Source organism: Lolium rigidum, chromosome 6 (genome assembly GCF_022539505.1).
Source record: "Lolium rigidum isolate FL_2022 chromosome 6, APGP_CSIRO_Lrig_0.1, whole genome shotgun sequence".
Lineage (NCBI taxonomy): Eukaryota > Viridiplantae > Streptophyta > Magnoliopsida > Poales > Poaceae > Lolium > Lolium rigidum.
In genome coordinates, this window is record NC_061513.1 from 235250724 (window position 1) to 235268664 (window position 17941).

General features: G+C 46.1%; 1 protein-coding gene across 1 annotated transcript; it reads left to right on the plus strand.

The window, feature by feature from the left end:
* Nucleotides 1-8553: 8553 nt before the first annotated feature.
* On the plus strand, nucleotides 8554-17694 carry LOC124663833. The gene is made up of 4 exons (XM_047201488.1): nucleotides 8554-8722; nucleotides 10134-10201; nucleotides 15517-15632; nucleotides 17036-17694. The coding sequence occupies exons 1-4, from the start codon at nucleotides 8554-8556 to the stop codon at nucleotides 17586-17588; spliced, it is 906 nt and encodes a 301-aa protein (XP_047057444.1). The 3' UTR covers nucleotides 17589-17694.
* The last annotated feature ends 247 nt before the right edge of the window (nucleotides 17695-17941 follow it).

Genomic DNA, 17941 nt, shown 5'->3' on the forward strand with positions numbered 1-17941 from the left:
CCTCAATTTCATCCTTACCATCGATAACCTTCCCTAGGTCATACCATAGTTTTCCTAGGCTCTTATTGTAAACATAACATGATTTTGCTCGTGTGTCGGTCTTAAATCCTGATTCTTTCCTCGCTAATTGGATGAAGTGAAACCAGGTAGTCTAGCAAACACCAATGCAAAGGTGAATTAGCACAAACACATCTGGTCAATCATATGTACAAGAATAGCATCTCAGCGATCGGGCATAACCATTGGCCACGATCAATTTACCACAGCCAAAAGCATGGCTAGATACTTAAACCCGAGCGAGCGGAACGTGCGTGCATCGTGTGCTAGCGGACACATCTGACGGTGTTCAGCTGCAGGAACGACTCGAGGGATACCACTACGCGCCCCATGATCAGAAGGAGCTTTCTGTCCACTACGCGCCCCTCCATCACGTGCACCTGAAGTCATCCGGAGTCGTATCTTATTTGGGATGCACGTTGGCAAGACTCGATCATCTGGGATGCCCATCCATTGAAACCAGTGGTGGCCGGCGAGCGGCGGCCGGATGTAACAACAACTTGAACGCATACGTGTTCCATTGGCTGAAGACTCCTTGTGTTGTTACCGCGAGAACATCACCATTAAGCTACCGCCCGCTTCGATCGAGTGGCTTCTTTGGATTGTACTTGTTTTTCCCTCATCCCCGCGAGAGCACAGGGTAGGGCGGTTTCGTATTTACTCGTGCGTTGCTACGGAAACCAGGACATATATAAATGTGATTTGATTTTTTTAGTCACCATAATGACACATCTGACTTTTAGTTTTGAATACCCCACGCAAACCTTCTAAGAACAAACATGCGTTCTTTGTCACTTTTTATCTTTCTCTGGTACACGTTTTTTTTATATCTCACACTATTATGCTTTTACTACTTCAATAGGTTTTCCTTTATGGGAGAATCGTTGTTGTCTACTGAATCCACGAGTAAAGAGGATATAATCTATAAGAAGCACAAATGCGAGCTTAATTACAGCTTGGCTCACTATTCTTGTAAATTAATTCTCTCGGTTTTCTCTGGTCAAATAGATAGGATTTTCTCGTTGAAGGGTCAAATTATTTTCTTAGGCGTGCACCAACGAGATAAGCAAATCAAAATTTTACCATGCATAACTGGCATGCAGTACCAAAAAAATCACTCCAACTCACTCAACACAGTAAGAACAGATCAAATCGCTACGGCGTGGTATCTCCTTGTCAATCAAAAAGAACATATGGAGCGATATGCTTGATGAGCAACTCAAACTAACAAAAAATACAATAAAAAAACAAGTAACAATGATTACATCTATATTCCGCAACTCTTGGCCATTGTAAAACACCTTGAATGTTTCGCATGAATGAATGTCCACCATTGAGAATACACGTCAACTTTCCAGGCCTCAATTTCATCCTTACCATCGATAACCTTCCCTAGGTCATACCATAGTTTTCCTAGGCTCTTATTGTAAACATAACATGATTTTGCCTGTGTGTCAGTCTTAAATCCCGATTCTTTCCTCGCTAATTGGATGAAGTGAAACCGGGTAGTCTAGCAAACACCAATGCAAAGGTGAATTAGCACAAACACACTCGGTCAATCATATGTACAAGAATAGCATCTCAGCGATCGGGCATAACCATTGGCCACGATCAATTTACCACAGCCAAAAGCATGGCTAGATACTTAAACCTGAGCGAGCGGAACGTGCCGTGCATCGTGTGCTAGCGGACACATCTGACGGTGTTCAGCTGCAGGAACGACTCGAGGGATACCACTACGCGCCCCACGATCAGAAGGAGCTTTCTGTCCACTACGCGCCCCTCCATCACGTGCACCTGAAGTCATCCGGAGTCGTATCTTATTTGGGATGCACGTTGGCAAGACTCGATCATCTAGGATGCCCATCCATTGAAACCAGTGGTGGCCGGCGAGCAGCGGCCAGATGTAACAACAACTTGAACGCATACGTGTTCCATTGGCTGAAGACTCCTTGTGTTGTTACCGCGAGAACATCACCATTAAGCTACCGCCTCGCTCGATCGAGTGGCTTCTTTGGATTGTACTGTGTTTTCCCTCATCCCCGCAGGAGCACAGGGTAGGGCGGAGCTAGGTTGGCTGGCGGTTAAAATCAAGGCGGCCGGCGACCTGGCATGAGTCAGGTGACGGCGGAGCGGAGGTTGAACGATGCGTAATCGGGAGTCCATGGTCGGGCAGGGTCGGGGTGCCGAGATCGTGAGGCCTGGTACGTGCGTCGCCGACGTATTCGATCTCGTTTCACCGATCTCACGCTTATATAGGAAAAAACAGGCGGCGGGAGTTAGGAACCGGCGGCTAGAAATCCTGAACCCGATCGACCCGGAGTCTCATGTCAACGAGCGACAATACCGTGAGAAGTTGTCTTGGGCAACGGATGACGGACGAACCAAAACAAACACGGACCAAACCACGGAAACACTTCGTACTTTATTATTCGAAATCCCTCCCTGGCAATCGCTCGCTCGAGCGATCGGTTTCTGTCGGCGCGGAGCGCTCGCGCGAAAGCGCGACTCAATTCCCTTTGTATCACGTAGTGTTTTAATTGCGTTCACACGTGTTCACACTAACAACTTGTATTACTACTTTGCAAGTTGCATGCAGCCAAGAGCGTTCAGACTGCATGCATGCACATGCAAAGAGCATCTTATGGATTTGCATTTAATGAGCCAACTTTTCAGCACTCTTTAATAAATTGTTGCATGTACACATAGCATCTCACTCTTTTTCTTCAGCACGAAGCAGACTCTCAATTCTCTTTTGGGTTTTTTTTCGTACGGTAATTCATATTTAATGGGGTCCTTTTGCAATTCCCTTTTTTGGGCCAGTGGTTTTTAAGGGGAAAAATAACGGGTGGGAAGATCCACTTGCAACTCAAATGAACTACCACTTGCTACTCAAATTAAGTACTGTTTTAAGTTGTAAGCTAACAAAAGTTGCTAAAAAAATTCTTAATGAAAATTACTTTTTAGGGTTGCTAGGTATTTATATTTACCGTTGATAAATAACGGGGCACCGGGTTGATAATTTGTAAACAAAAAAAGAGTCGCTACATATTTTAAATTAAATTAAATTTTCAGGGTTGATATTTATTTATATTTACCATTGATAAATAGCGGGTCACCGGGTTGATAGCTTCTAAACTAAAAGAGAGTCGCTAAAATATTCTAAATGAAATACTTTTTAGGGTTATTATTTATTTTATATTTATGGTTGATAAATAACGAGGCATCAGGTTGATAGCTTGTAAAATAAAAAAATGTTCGCTAAAATATTCTAAATGGAATACTTTTTAGGGTTGGTAGTTATTTATAATTACTATTGATAAACGGGGCACCGGGTTGATAACTTGTAAACTAAAAAGAGTCACCAAAATATTCAAAATAAAATTTGATTTTTACGGTTGGTAGTTATTTATATTTACTCGTTGATAAATAACGAGACACCGGGTTGATAGATTCTAAACTAAAAAAATCGCTAAACTGTTTGAAATAAAATCAACTTTGGGGTTGATAATTTTATACATTTACCGTTGATCACTCAAGTACGGAGGGGTTGATTATTCAGATAGAGAGGGTTGATAACTTTTAGCCCGAAAAAAAGTTTCTCGAAACATATCAACATGGGTGCTAGTTTTGAAGATCTCGTCGAAACGGATTTATTTGTGAAAGCGAATCTTAATTTGGAGTTATCGTTTCAAAGTTAAAACGTTTTGAATTTACAAATTTGGAAAAGATTCCACTGACATCAGCATATTCGTCCATTTGTGCATGCATGCATAACTTTCCCTCAATAGCCTACACCAGGTTGATAATTTTATACATTCACCGTTGATCACTCAAGTACGGAGGGGTTGATTATTCAGATAGAGAGGATTGATAACTTTTAGCCGAAAAAAAGTTTCTCGAAACATATCAACATGGGTGCTAGTTTTGAACATCTCGTCGAGACGGAATTATTGGTGAAAGCGAATCTTAATTTGAAGTTGTCGTTTGAAAGTTAAAACATTTTGTATTTTCAAATTTGGAAAAGATTTCGCCGACATCGACGGATTCGTCTTTTTGTGCATGCATGCAGAACATTCCCTCAATAGCATGCACCAGGTTGATAATTTTATACATTCACCGTTGATCACTCAAGTACGGAGGGGTTGATTATTCAGATAGAGAGGGTTGATAATTTTTAGCCCGAAAAAAAGTTTCTATAAATATATCAACATGTGTGCTAGTTTTGAAGATCTCGTCGAGACGGAATTATTGGTGAAAGCGAATCTTAATTTGAAGTTGTCGTTTGAAAGATAAAACATTTTGAATTTTCAAATTTGGAAAAGATTCCGCTGACATCGTCGGATTCGTCTTTTTGTGCATGCATGCGTAACTTTCCCTCAATAGACTGCACTGAGGTTGATAATTTTATACATTCACCGTTGATCACTCAAGTACGGAGAGGTTGATTATTCAGATAAAGAGGGTTGATAACTTTTAGCCCGAAAAAAAGTTTCTCAAATCATATCAACATGGGTGCTAGTTTTGAAGATCTCGTCGAGACGGTTTTTTTGATGAAAGCGGATCTTAATTTGGAATTATCATTTAAAAGTTAAAACGTTTTGAATTTTCAAATTTGGAAAAGATTTCGCTGACATCAGCGAATCTGTCATCTAGCGCTTGCATGCAGAACTTTCCCTATATAATATATTTCGTCAGAACTTTTTTGCCAAAAAAGGAATTTTTTCCATAAATAATAATTTCGAATGTTACTAAAAATAGAAATTTCTGGTCGGATGTGACCGCTCGAGCGATCGTGCGCCAGCTAGGGAAGCACTTTATTATTAGGTATAGATAGATAGAGCGAGCAAGAAGTTCTGAGTGGGAGTGATGTTTTGGCACATGGGAGCGTATGCTCCCTTTATTTTGAAATACATGTTAGACACATTTTAAAATGTCAAAAAAATTGAAACAAAAATTTCACATGTACATCTTCATGTGCTACGCGCTCACAAAGTCGTTTCATGAAAAAACGATATGTCATGTGGCGTGTGTAAAAAAGACAAAATTCGGTGCTGAAACAAAGACTTGTCACAAGATAAATTTTCTCTTTTTCGCTTAGACTACAAAAATTATCATTTTTTCATGAAACTTGACGAATACACATATATTATGGAGATGTAAATGTAAATTTTTTTGTCAAATTTTTTTAACACTTGGAAATATGTTTTTATGGCAGAGGGATCATACGCACTCGAGAGCCGAATTGAGTTTCCGATAAAATAGAGATTATCTAGCTAATCAAACTACCAAGCAAGCATACTACTGGATCAACATGTCGTGATGTGAGATCGCTAGCTGAAACAGGCAACCATGCTGCTGGATCGTTGGACTACTTCTTAGCTAGCAGGTGAATCTATCGACTGAAATCAAAGGAACATGCCAGCTGGGCTACTGCATAGGTACTGAACAAGTATGGGAAAGGATGGACTTGATGCTACCTGCCACACGACGGAGACGAGAAGAACGACGCGCAGCCGGTGGACGCGGATCTTGCAGAGGAAGGCGGGATGAAGCGGCCGGACGTGGAGACGCGTCTAGCGGCCGAAGCAGAACTTGGCCGTGAGGCGTGGGGTTGCAGGAGGCGGCGAGTTGAGGACCCTCCCGCGTGGTGTTTATTTGTCTGACGAAACTGAATAAGGAGCAGCGACGGTGGCATGAGACGCCGCAGTCGAGCACGGGTATGGTGGCTGGGGTTGATCCAGGTCAAGAAGGAGGTTGGGGAAACACGCGCCATGACAAGGGCACGAGGAACGGACGGAACTTGCACCGGAGGACCACCGGGGAAGGGCCAGCGATGAGCATCTGCAATGAAATACGGCGGTCAACGCCGGCGGCATGAACGAGAGGGAGGAGAAGAACAAGGAGATGTGTGGGAGGAAGCGGAGGTTACCACGAAGCCGGGAACGAGGTCAACGGCGTCAGAGGATGGCCGAAGCGGTGGCGACGGCGAGTCTGGTGGAAGCTCACGGTGGTGTTTCTCTGAACATTAACTGAATTTCGGTCTCTTCTTCTCTGCTTCGTGGGAGAGGGGAAAGAACAGAGGAGGGAAGCAGTGGCGGCGCGATACGGGGAGGCGGACTAGGGTTTGCTGGGTCTTGGTGAAGGAAAGGTAAAGAGGGAAAAGGAGCAGCTGGCCTGGGTGATTGGCGACAACGTGCGTGACCATGTGAGGGAGATGACAAGGAAAGAGGTGGTTTTGCTTGGCAACATAAACGATCAGAGGTGTAGATGGGCCGCTGGTTGCTGCGTCTCTTCTGCTCTCTTTTCCTTTCACTTATTTCTTTTTCTCACGGATTGTTCCAGGAAGCAAAGATAAACCAGAGAAGGATTTTTAATCAAGTTTGAAAATCTCTAGAGAGGCTCTCTGAAAATATAAATAACATTTTAAAATATTTACTTCCAATTTAGTTGGATTGATTTTTTTTTCTTTAATTTGAAAAAGAAAGGAAGAGGGAGGTTTATTAAATAAAACCATATGAGAAGGGAAAACCAAATAATTTTTATTTAAAATAATTTTATTTGATAAAATCTGGTGGATGATATGATGCATGATGCATGATGATGCACACAAAAAAAAAAACAATTCTAATTAGGGGTGCTACCCTGGGCCGTTACAGCGGCGCTACAGTGGAGCTTGTGGTGGCTAGGATTTAGGTGGTGGAGTGGATGAGGAAGAAGAGCGTGCGCCCTCTTTATATAGGCTGGAGGCTGGCGACGGCCGTGGGACACATGGCGTCGCCATTACTGCATTACCGGAGGTGGGCGGAGGCTGCTCGGCGGGCGAGGCATCACCATTAACATGGCGCAAACTGCTGAAGCGACGCAGCGGCGCCAGTCACTGACGCGCCTGAGAAGACGCATCGACGCAGGGGTCGCTGCCAGGCGGGCTCGACGAAACGTCCGCTAGACGCGAGCATACACTTTGCGCGTCCGCGCAACATCCGCAGAGACGCATCCGAGACGCATATTTGGCCCAGGTTTACGTCGACGCGGACGGTCCGATCACATTGCGTTGCCCCGCTGGAGCTGGTACCCGACGCATTTTACGGCCTGGCGGACGCAAATGGTCGCTCAGCGGACATTTGCGTCGCCCCATTGGAGCGCTGACGTTTGCGTCGCCCCTTGGAGATACGCACTGACCCATCTGGTCCGCATACGTTCGTTTGGGTAAAAGCAGCACCTAACGGGGGTACCCATATCCAAAAATCCATTCATTATTGTCCGGATCGACCAAAGCTGGCCCAAATATGGGAAGCTTTTGTGTGGCCACGGACACACGGGCGTGTCCCCGCGTGTCCTTATCTATCCGTGTGTGTCCGAATGAACCCCAACTGCAGCCACAAAGCCCAACCATCCATGTGCCTTCTCTCTCCTCCTCCTCTCTCTCCTCTATATCTCCGGCCACGAGCTCCCCTCCGCCGATCCCTCCGACCACGAGCCCCCATCCGCGCCGCCCCTCTCCTTCCTTTCTGTCGCCGCCCGTGCCAGTCGACCGAGGAGCACACGGCCGCCGCGGCCACGGAGCCCGGCCCGGGCGCGTACGCCTGCGGCGAGGGGACGCGCCAGGGAAGAAAGGAGCCCGACCCCGCTACCCCCCACTCCCCAGTGGCCTCCCTGCGCCTCGCTTTCCGCGAAGCCCGGCCTTGCTGCCCACGACGCTGTCGGCCGCGTGAAGATCTACAACGTCTTCTTCAAGCTGCTCCTGCGCCACCGTCTCCAGTCACTCGCCACCGCCACCGCCAAAAACTTGGACGCCTTCGGGGTCTCCTGCCGCGCCGACGAGGCCACGGCACCCACCAACCCGGCCTTCTCCGCGGCCGACGGCGTCGCGTCCAGGGACCTCCACATCGACCCCAACTCCGCTGCCCTCGTCGCCGCCCGCTGCCGCCCCAGGCCGCGCTGCCCCCGCCGCCGCCCACTCCCCCGTGGCCGCCCCGCGCCATGCCTGCTGCCCGTGGCTGGCCCGCCCCTCACCTCCCCTATCGCCGGCAAGAACCAGGTCGCCGTGCGGCGTCCTCGCAGTTGCTCGGCCGCCTGAGTCACATCAAGGTGCTCCCGTGGCCGTCCTCGCACAATCGCAGCTTCCCCGGCTGCTGGAACTAGTATATTTGGGTCTTCCACATGTTGGTAAATACTAAACATGGACGTCCGTAGGCCATACGCGTGTCTGACGGAAGACCCAAACGGATGAAAAGTGTGTCCATTTAGGTTAGTGCCGTTGGAGATGCCCTTAGATCCCCTGCAGGGACCCTGCAGTGCAGATCCGATCCGATCCGTCAAGGGAAGGGAAGGGAAGGGAAAGGGAAGGGAAGACCGGCACCGCACCGCACCGCCGCTCGCTCTCGCCCCCCGTCCCTCCTCCTTACCGCTTCGATCCCTTTCACGCCTGCTTCAAATCTTGTCTCCCGCACCGCTCGCGCGCGCGCGCTTTTCATGCACCTTCCCCCCATCCCCATGGCTGCCCACATCCAGGTGTTTCCCCCGGTCCAGCAGCAGCAGCAGCTTGCGGTGGCGCCGGCGCCGCTGCCGCCAGTTCAGCCTAAGCCGACGAGGGCGTCGCTGTCGTACGAGGAGATCTCCAAGCTCTTCTCCCTCCCCATCGCCGAGGCCGCCTCCATCCTAGGTAACCACGCCCACCCCGTCTCCACTTCTAGACCTTCCTCAATTCCCCGCCTCCATCTTAGGGTGACTTCTTTTGGGCTCCTGCTTATGCATAAGCCAGCTTATAGGAAATGGTGGGGAGAAACCGTGGTGAGAAGAAGCTCCTAGAAGCTAGGTCCTCCTATTCTTTTGGGCTTCTACCAATTTGGCTTCTTTGATGTGTTGAGTTGTAAAATGTCTACAATGTCCCTAAATTGTATATAGATCCTAAATAAGTTACAATACCATACATGTGATAGTTTTTAGTGAAGAATGAACTATAAATAAATCAATCAATCAAAAATTATGAAAATTCTAATATGATTAAAATATGGTGTCATAATATAATTCAGTACATTCCAAAATAGAAGAAATGTCTTAATATTTTTTTCATGAATACAATACAAGAACTCCTCGGACAACCAAACTTGCAGCAATGTCCTTTCCGTAGTTGAGTCAACAAAATTTTCAATAAATTATTCACTATATCATATATGTAATGTACAAGCACAGATTTGCAAAATTATCACTAAATTTGTGCCCAGAACTATAACATAGTGTACAAGAAATGCATCATATATCCAAGAACGATTTGATATCAATTTTTTTTATTGAAACTAGCACAGACATTCACATCTCAAATGAGGGCAGATAAAATTTGGGCATGCCTCTGAAATTTGAGGTAGTCTATGAAGCAAACAGCAGCGGCGAGGTCGTCATCGAACGGCCGATTTTCAACCGCCGGCTGCGAGCGGCGGGGCCGCTGCGAGCGACGGCGAGCGCGGGGCGGATGCGAGCGACGGCGAGCGGCGGGGCGGCTGCGAGCGACGGCGAGCGCGGGGCGTCTGCGAGCGACGGCGAGCGGCGGGGCATCTGCGAGCGACGGCGAGCGCGGGGCGGCTGCGAGCGTCGGCGAGTGCGGGGCGGCACGCTCAGCAACCGGAGCAGCAGAGACGGCGGCGTGGTCAGCGGTGGTGGAGCGGAGGCAGTAGCGCGGAGCCCAGATCCGGCTCATGAGCACCATGAGGCAGGTGTGTGGAGATAGTGCGATGCGGGTCGGGGACTGGGTCCTCACGGTCGAAAGATATTTCATTGGCCCAAACGTTATTCCTAGAATGGCAGTACTGTTGTAAATAGAAGTAACGAAAAGGGTAGGGATGGATAGTGATTCGGGAGTTTAGAGAAGAAGCTCGGGAAGCTCTCCGAAACTGCTCGATACCAGTTTCCCCGTAGAGACAGGAAACCAGCTTCGCGGTGAGAAGAAGCCCAGCAGAAACTGTCCCCTTCTTTTGGGCTTCAGCTGCCTGGGACCTATAAGCTGGGCTAGAAGCCCAAAAGAAGTCACCCTTAGGTGACCTTGGTTTTGGCCGCTCAATCGCTCATCTTCTCCGCAGGCGTCTGCACCAGCGTACTCAAGAGGATTTGCCGCACACACGGGATCGTCAGGTGGCCGTATCGGAAGGTGAAAATCATCATCATAAGTACTTGCTTACCTACTCTTCTCCGGTGTATAAATAGCAAAATATTATATACTTCATAGTTTGATTCCGATTTAAATAGCAAAATAGACCCTCAGGGAAGCAGCTTCTTTATAAAGTAGAGACAACCATGAGCTCCCTGCGGAGTCCAGGGCTCGAACACGGGCGGCCTGGGCATGTACTCACGGACCTAGCCAACCGAGCGAACCACAATTCTCAGAGTTATACATATTTATATTTTATATGGTAATATCAGTATAGATATGGGCACACATGAATGCGTTCACGTGCTTTATTTATTACGTTAAAAACATGCATTGTTTTCTCATCTTTCAGTTTTGGAAGGGTGTGGTATTAAAATATCACCAATTCAAATAGATTCCGAAATTTATTAATATTAGCTGAGAATAACTCAAACGACAAAGGCTTTCTGTTTACATTAGGATTCCACTGCTGTAACAAAACTCAAGCAGTTGGTAAGAGGTGACTGTGTTGCTCCATACAGCCTTTGCAACATTTATTCATAGCATGTCCTTTTTTAATGTTACTAGTTGAATGCTCGTGCGTTGCTACAGATTCTCAAATTTCTTTCTAAATGCACATATAAAATCATGATCCTTTCCTTTCCCAATACTTTCCAGGGAAAGAGCAACCTAGTTTTGCATTTTCATCAAATTTTGCAAACGTTTCAGTCTTAACAGAATATGATGTGATTTCTTTCCCTTACGTTCACCTACATGGTAACCATCACATACATCTCTTCAAGCCGTTAATTGTGTTCACCATCATATCAATAGATGCTCTAGATGGATGTTATGAACATGGCAATGAGTCAACATAAAAAAGAACTTGGTTTGAAATCCTTTGTTGGTAAGAAGTAATATTTTTTTAACTTCTGGCAACATTGGGAATTGCACATTCCACACACTAACAATGCAGCAGTGAGTGGACTTGATTAACTCGGAAAGTATGCACGCATTGTAGATACAAATCTTGGAAGGATATAAATGATAAAACTTTGGAAAATGCTTGTGATACCCCGGGGGATCGCTACGCCCGCATCCTCCTGATTGCCAGGGCGCCACATGTCCTTCCCAGCGAACCGAAGCGAGCCAGCAAAGCGAACGTGGGTGGGCCCCGCCTGCAATTATTATCTCCTCGTCGTCTCTCTGCCTAATCTCCTCCGTCTCCTTTTCTCTAAAAAAAATTCTCCAGTACTGCTTCCGACGTTTTCTCCGGTGCTCTGCGCCTCCCGTCCCCTACCGCTCCCCCGCCGTACCCCGCCTTCTCCCCCGCCGCCGGTGTCTGCACCACCTCCCCACCGCCGTACCTACAAGCAGCTGGATCAACTGCTGCGAAGGGGGCGTCGTGGGGGGATATGGATGCGGCGAGGCCAGTCACAGCATGTTGCCGGCCTGCCAAATCCTGCAGGGACGCCGCTCCTCCCATCGGCGAGGTGGAAGCGGCGGGCAGCGGCGCAGTGTACGCTGCTGCAAGGGGGGATGCGGTATGCTACCGACGGTAGCCGGGTTTGCGACACACTGCGGGCGGCGTTTCTCCGGACGGCGCCGGCGTTGCTCCGGATTGCTACGGATGGCGGACGGGTATGCTACCTACGGATGCCGGCGCTGCTCCCGATGCCTCGACGTTTCTCACTTGCTCCGGATTGCTACCGACGACGGCCGTGTTTGCTACCGACAGCGGTCGGGTATGCTACACACGGCGGCAGGCTTTGCTCCCGACACTGCGGCGGTGCTCCGGTTAGCTACACAGGGCGGCCGAGTTTGCTACACACGTATGCTACACACGACGGCCGGCGTTGCTATCGCCGGCGGCCGCATATGCTACACACGGCGGGCGGCGTTGCTCCCAACGTCGAGGCGTTGCTCCGGTTTGCTACCCAAGGCGACCGGGTTTGCTACACATGGCGGCCGGTTATGCTACACACGGCGGCCGGCGTTGGTCCCGACGCCACGGCGTTGCTCGTGACGGCGAAGTTGCTCCTGTGGTGGAGATCCTGCAGGGGAAGATATCGGGGTGGGGATCCGTGGTGGTGATGTACTGCTGTGAGAGGAAGGAAAGGGATGCCATGATGGGGAAGAACGTGCGTTTTTTTTTTGCTTTCACGGAAAAGCCACGTGTCGCATGCTCGAGGCGGGGGATCGGAAGTCCCTATCCCCCGGGGGACGCTCAGCACTGCCCTAAAACTTTTGGCATCTCTCGAGGTAAAAAAGATGACCATCCATATGCCACAGTTTCCATCTTTACATTATATTACACTCTTGTGCTAAAAGTGCTCATCAAAATTAATAAAATGATGATCATATAGCAGTGCATTTACTTCCTTGATGGCGCCATGTATAGAAATTTTGTATCACAACACATGATGGCTAGTAGCAGGAATTAGCCCATGTCTCCTGCCTGAAGAACCTTGACAGTTTAAATACCTGATGTGATGTCTGAATTGTACCTTCACCTAATTCATGGTATGTCACACTGCGCTATCCATGAACGAGCCATCCACATTGACTTTCGAGAGATTGTTAAGTGCAACAGGCAATATTTTCAGTAAAGTGAACATGCCATCCAAATTGATTTCCTCTTCACTGCAAGGAGATGGTTGTGTTAGTGACAAAAATTGAAAAAAGTGAATGACTGGTACTTCCTCCGGTCCTTTTTTCTTTGTTGGCTATATTGCTTGTCATTCACAATGCTCCATGAGGTTCTCAAACAAATTTTCTTTGTTGGCTATATTGCTTGTCATTCACAATGCTCACACAAATTTACAACCATATCTTACAAAGGCAGCAATCATAAATTAGAAGGAATGTGGAAAATAGAGACCTATTAGCTCTGTTCTACATATTTAATAGTTTGACTAACAGTAAACATATGAATCACCATCCTCGGCCACAAAAGGCAGAATCATAGAAACAAAAAACCCCAAAATATCTTCTATGAGGATAATATTTGAGAATCTAACACAATGGAAAAGGCCCAAGCTCCCCAAATAACTCCATAATAACACATGGAGAAACACCCATTACTCAAATACACACCATAATCACAAACCAAATAGCACAAACACTCCACAAATCCAGCCCATGGAATGACCATGCCAATTTTTCTCTACTCCAAATGTTTTAGAAAGCATAATAAAGAATTAGTTGGACTTAAAATGAATGAGGATGACTTTGCTGACATACAAACAAATCTAGTAGTTTAGGTAATGATATAAAAAGTTTACACAGACTGACTTATAATAAAATATAATCTCATCGACTGGCTTGATATGCAAGTTGCGCGAATAAATGCACGAGGAAACGATATAGTGTATTTGGTGTTTTAGGAGTGGTAGGATATTTGTCCAATTGTTTAATTGTAGGCAATAAAAATTTAACTTAACAAAATTCTAAGGTAAAGGGAAAATATCTTATGTTGTTGCGTAAGGTCTCAGCTTCAGTATTACTGGATTAGCTGAAACAATAATCAATTTTCCAGGTTGACAAAGAACAACCTGTCAAACTTTCCACTGGAATGCAAATTATATTCAGTGTGTTGGCAACAATTTATTTAGCTCATCGCATAGCTTTCACGCCCTTTTGCTGTGCTAAATAGTTATGTCACTCCAAACCTACAATTGACAGGCGCAAACAAAAAATTACTGCAGGTACTAAGTACTACTACAGTAATACTCCACTCTCACCTTGTATATATCTCTAAGAGACCCCTACGCTATCATAAAGTAACCACCAGCAGAATGCGTGGTGTGGGACTTAAACCCGACCAATATCACTTCACAGAACACAAGATGGTGAACACAACATGATGCAATCTCACGGTGGGAGGCCACAATTGTGTTAATATCTACTCAATACCTTCTTGCATTGTGCATGCACGACCTTGCCGTGAGCCCGTGAGGCCCTCCAGGATGCTAGCCGTCCTCCACCACCAGTCCACCACAACGCACACACTTCCAGGTTCGGATGTATTCCGTGGCAGTCTTCCTCGTCACAAGATGACAATATTTCAGAAACAGCCGCCGTCGCGGACAATAGCGGCAACGGCGTTGCGCCTGTAGATGGCCTCAGCACGGTCATCGACCTCGGTGGTCAGGGAGAGAAACAGCCGCCGTCGCGCCTATAGATGGTCGTCGACCTCCATTATCTGGTAGAGGGGCCTCCACGAGAGATTTGTGTAAATCGAGTAGAGTCTACATAGGCAGAAAATCGCTAAATATGGCGTCCAACTCGGCGGAAAATAGATTTGGAAGAGATTGCAGGTTACAGGAAACTGGGGAAGGAAGGCAATGATTTTTTTTGATGTAGGAAGGCAATGATTTTAGTAGCGAAATTAGTGGTTAGAATTGATGAGGGAGAGAATAGCGTGTATCTGGCCTCGTGGAAGATCGGACGGTGTGATGGCGGTTTTAGAGTGATCGGAGGGCTGGAATTTCTTCAATGTTTGATGTTCAAAGTGACACCATCCCCAACTCCAATTTAATAGTAAAGATTCACAGAACACAAGATGGTGAACACAACATGATGCAATCTCACGGTGGGAGGCCACAATTGTGTTAATATCTACTCAATACCTTCTTGCATTGTGCATGCACAACCTTGCCGTGAGCCCGTGAGGCCCTCCAGGATGCTAGCCGTCCTCCCACAACGCACACACTTCCAGGTTCGGATGTATTCCGTGGCAGTCTTCCTCGTCACAAGATGACAATATTTCAGAAACAGCCGCCGTCGCGGACAATAGCGGCAACGGCGTTGCGCCTGTAGATGGCCTCAACACTGTCATCGACCTCGGTGGTCAGGGAGAGAAACAGCCGCCGTCGCGCCTATAGATGGTCGTCGACCTCCATTATCTGGTAGAGGGGCCTCCACGAGAGATTTGTGTAAATCGAGTAGAGTCTACATAGGCAGAAAATCGCTAAATATGGTGTCCAACTCGGCGGAAATTAGATTTGGAAGAGATTGCAGGTTACGGGAAACTGGGGAAGGAAGGCAATAATTTTTTTTGATGTAGGAAGGCAATGATTTTAGTAGCGAAATTAGTGGTTAGAATTGATGAGGGAGAGAATAGCGTGTATCTGGCCTCGTGGAAGATCGGACGGTGTGATGGCGGTTTTAGAGTGATCGGAGGGCTGGAATTTCTTCAATGTTTGATGTTCAAAGTGACACCATCCCTAACTCCAATTTAATAGTAAAGATAAAACATCTCATAGTTCTGGTTTCCTTGACACTCCTTTAAAATCGCATAATTTATATTGTTACTTGAACATTTGTGCTTGTAGATTGTTTCGGGGAAGGCTGGTGACTCTGCTGAAAGAGAGAAAGCCAAGGAACTTCTTGAGTTGTCAAAAATTGCAAAACAAAAGGCTATAATAAACTCTTCTGGCTCATCAACGACGTGAGTACCTTTCCGTTGATATTCTCCATGTATAAGAACTTCTTCTCTTTCCTGTAACAGTAAATCCCTCTGAAGGTTAACCAGGCTCATACATTTGACAGTCACTGAATGTTAACTAACTAGGAACATACAACCACTTGCTAGTGCTGTTTTCAAGAACTAATACAATTCAGTGAGGTATTTTTTTGTGACAGTTTGCCTGAAGTGGAAAGTTTTTCAATATCTTACAGTTGCATATTGGTGTCTTATTTGAGACATGACAAGTCCAATTTGCTAGATTAGGGTGAAGGAAGAATACTTAGGTTAGAGCTTTTTATATGGGCTCTATTATTATGTATGTGGGGAGGTTATTATCTGCCACGGTAAATACGGATCTTGTATTACCAGAGCAATCTTAACTATTGTGGCGCAGGGGTGGTTCAGGGCACAACTGTCTTCTGGTAACTCCCGGTGCCTATTTGAGATCATCCATAGCATGTTCTGCTAACAGTACTAAGTTATAGTGCATTCGCTATTTGTCGTGCACTAATTTATCAAAGAAGTGTTGGATTTGATGCAGTGCATCATTTTCTATTATGAAGAGGAATAACTAATGTTACAACAGAATTTATTAGGTTACTGAAGGTTCCTGCTCCTGACCCTGTACAACATAGAATGGTCTCTGACTTTAGTTGTCCAGTGAGAAAATATTGGAACTATTTTTATTATTTATTTTGAAGGAACTGTTGATGAGGCAAATAATCCTTTTTGTGAACTGTATCTATCTGTACTCTAAAGGGACAACTCCCTGTCTGCTATACTTGTAAATACCTGTGCGTTGCTATGGCTCTTCCTTATACCTGCATGTTGCTTTGGAAAAAAAAAGAATGCTTCTTTTGTTCCTGATTGTTTCCTTGTTTCCAAACTTTCTTGATTGCTTCTTTTCTTCCCAAGCAGAAACCGAATCACAACTTTTACGTTTTCCCCTTGCAATGTCAGTCGAAATTTCCTTTTTTGCCTTTATTTCCGTGGGGAGATCTAATGCCTTTCTTTGGGCGGATGGATGAATGGCATGGGACAGGTTTGATCTAACGGTACGTAATATGTTACTGGTTGAGGGTTCAACTACCCATCTGCTCTCTTAGGGCTTGGGATTATGGGAGTGGTGGCCTGGTTTGGTATCGTCTCTGTTTAAACCATTGTTCTACAGGAATATTTTACATTCAAAGCTTTTCATACATCGTTGTACATTTCTGAGGTTCTTGAATGTTATTAATCCTCTCCATTTCCATGTTCATGGTACAATGCAGGGTCTTACAATTTCTCATAACCTTTCATGAACCAAATGATAATTTCTTCATGTTGTTGTACTGAAGAAACAACTTGCAGCAATTGTCTGATCCTTAATTTCGTCATATTGATAGGTCATCGGTGGCCTTCCAAGGAGTGCCAAAATCTCAACAGGGCAGTGCAAGTGCAAAGGCAGGACAAGTACCAGGTAGACAAAATGCACCAAATGGATCACAAAGCTTGTTCCCGGTTAGCCAACTCAAAGACATCCCCACCTATATGGATGATTTCAAGTATGGATTCCCCTCATCTGGCCTGTCTTCTGAAACTCTGAAATGGTGGGGGACTGACAGTCACACAGAGACTGCTGCAGCGAAAGATGATGTCCGGGAAGCCCCTGAATCAACAAATGAGTTATCAAAAGGTATGACCGATGATGAGTTAGACTGGGGAGCAGATGAACCCGAAGCTGATGCCGATGCTGATGCCGATGGAGTGGCTACAACCAATCCATCGGCGCAGCTCTGCTCCCTTAGGAGAAAAGCAGCAGGTGATGGGCGCAGGCTATTGAATGGCGACACTGGCAGGGTTGAGCAATTGTGCAGACTGAATAAGAGGCAGAAGATTATTCTGGCCCAGGTGTTTGGAGCTTCACTGCCAGAACAGTGGAGGAGCAAGCTAGCCTGAATATTTTGCTTGCTGTTGTACAATGTGTAACTCTAGTGAGTGTAGTAACCGATATGGTTTGTCCCCTTCTTGATGTAGCTTACATTTATCAATTTGTGAGAACTGACAAAAATATGCCGAAGAATGGTAGAAGCTCTACTTGACTAGATATAGTTTATGTTGTCATGGAAATTCAACTCAGCTTCCGAGCTCATATGCATTTGCATGAACAGTAAATTCAAAGTAAATAGTAAAAAAATCGAAATTATTTTGGCAACAAATATGCTCGAGTGTTCTACTTAGGCGCATATTTTCGTGATAAAATGACATTCTCGATTCTCTGTGCAAAACAAAAACAAATGCAGTGCTCTAAA

Excerpts from the sequence above, each read along its gene's own strand:
- LOC124663833 (XM_047201488.1), top strand. The coding sequence starts at position 8,554 with ATGGCTGCCCACATCCAGGTGTTTCCCCCGGTCCAGCAGCAGCAGCAG. Across the intron at positions 8,723-10,133 it reads CGAGGCCGCCTCCATCCTAG|GCGTCTGCACCAGCGTACTC; the intron begins GTAACCACGCCC and ends TCTTCTCCGCAG. Across the intron at positions 15,633-17,035 it reads TCTTCTGGCTCATCAACGAC|GTCATCGGTGGCCTTCCAAG; the intron begins GTGAGTACCTTT and ends TCATATTGATAG.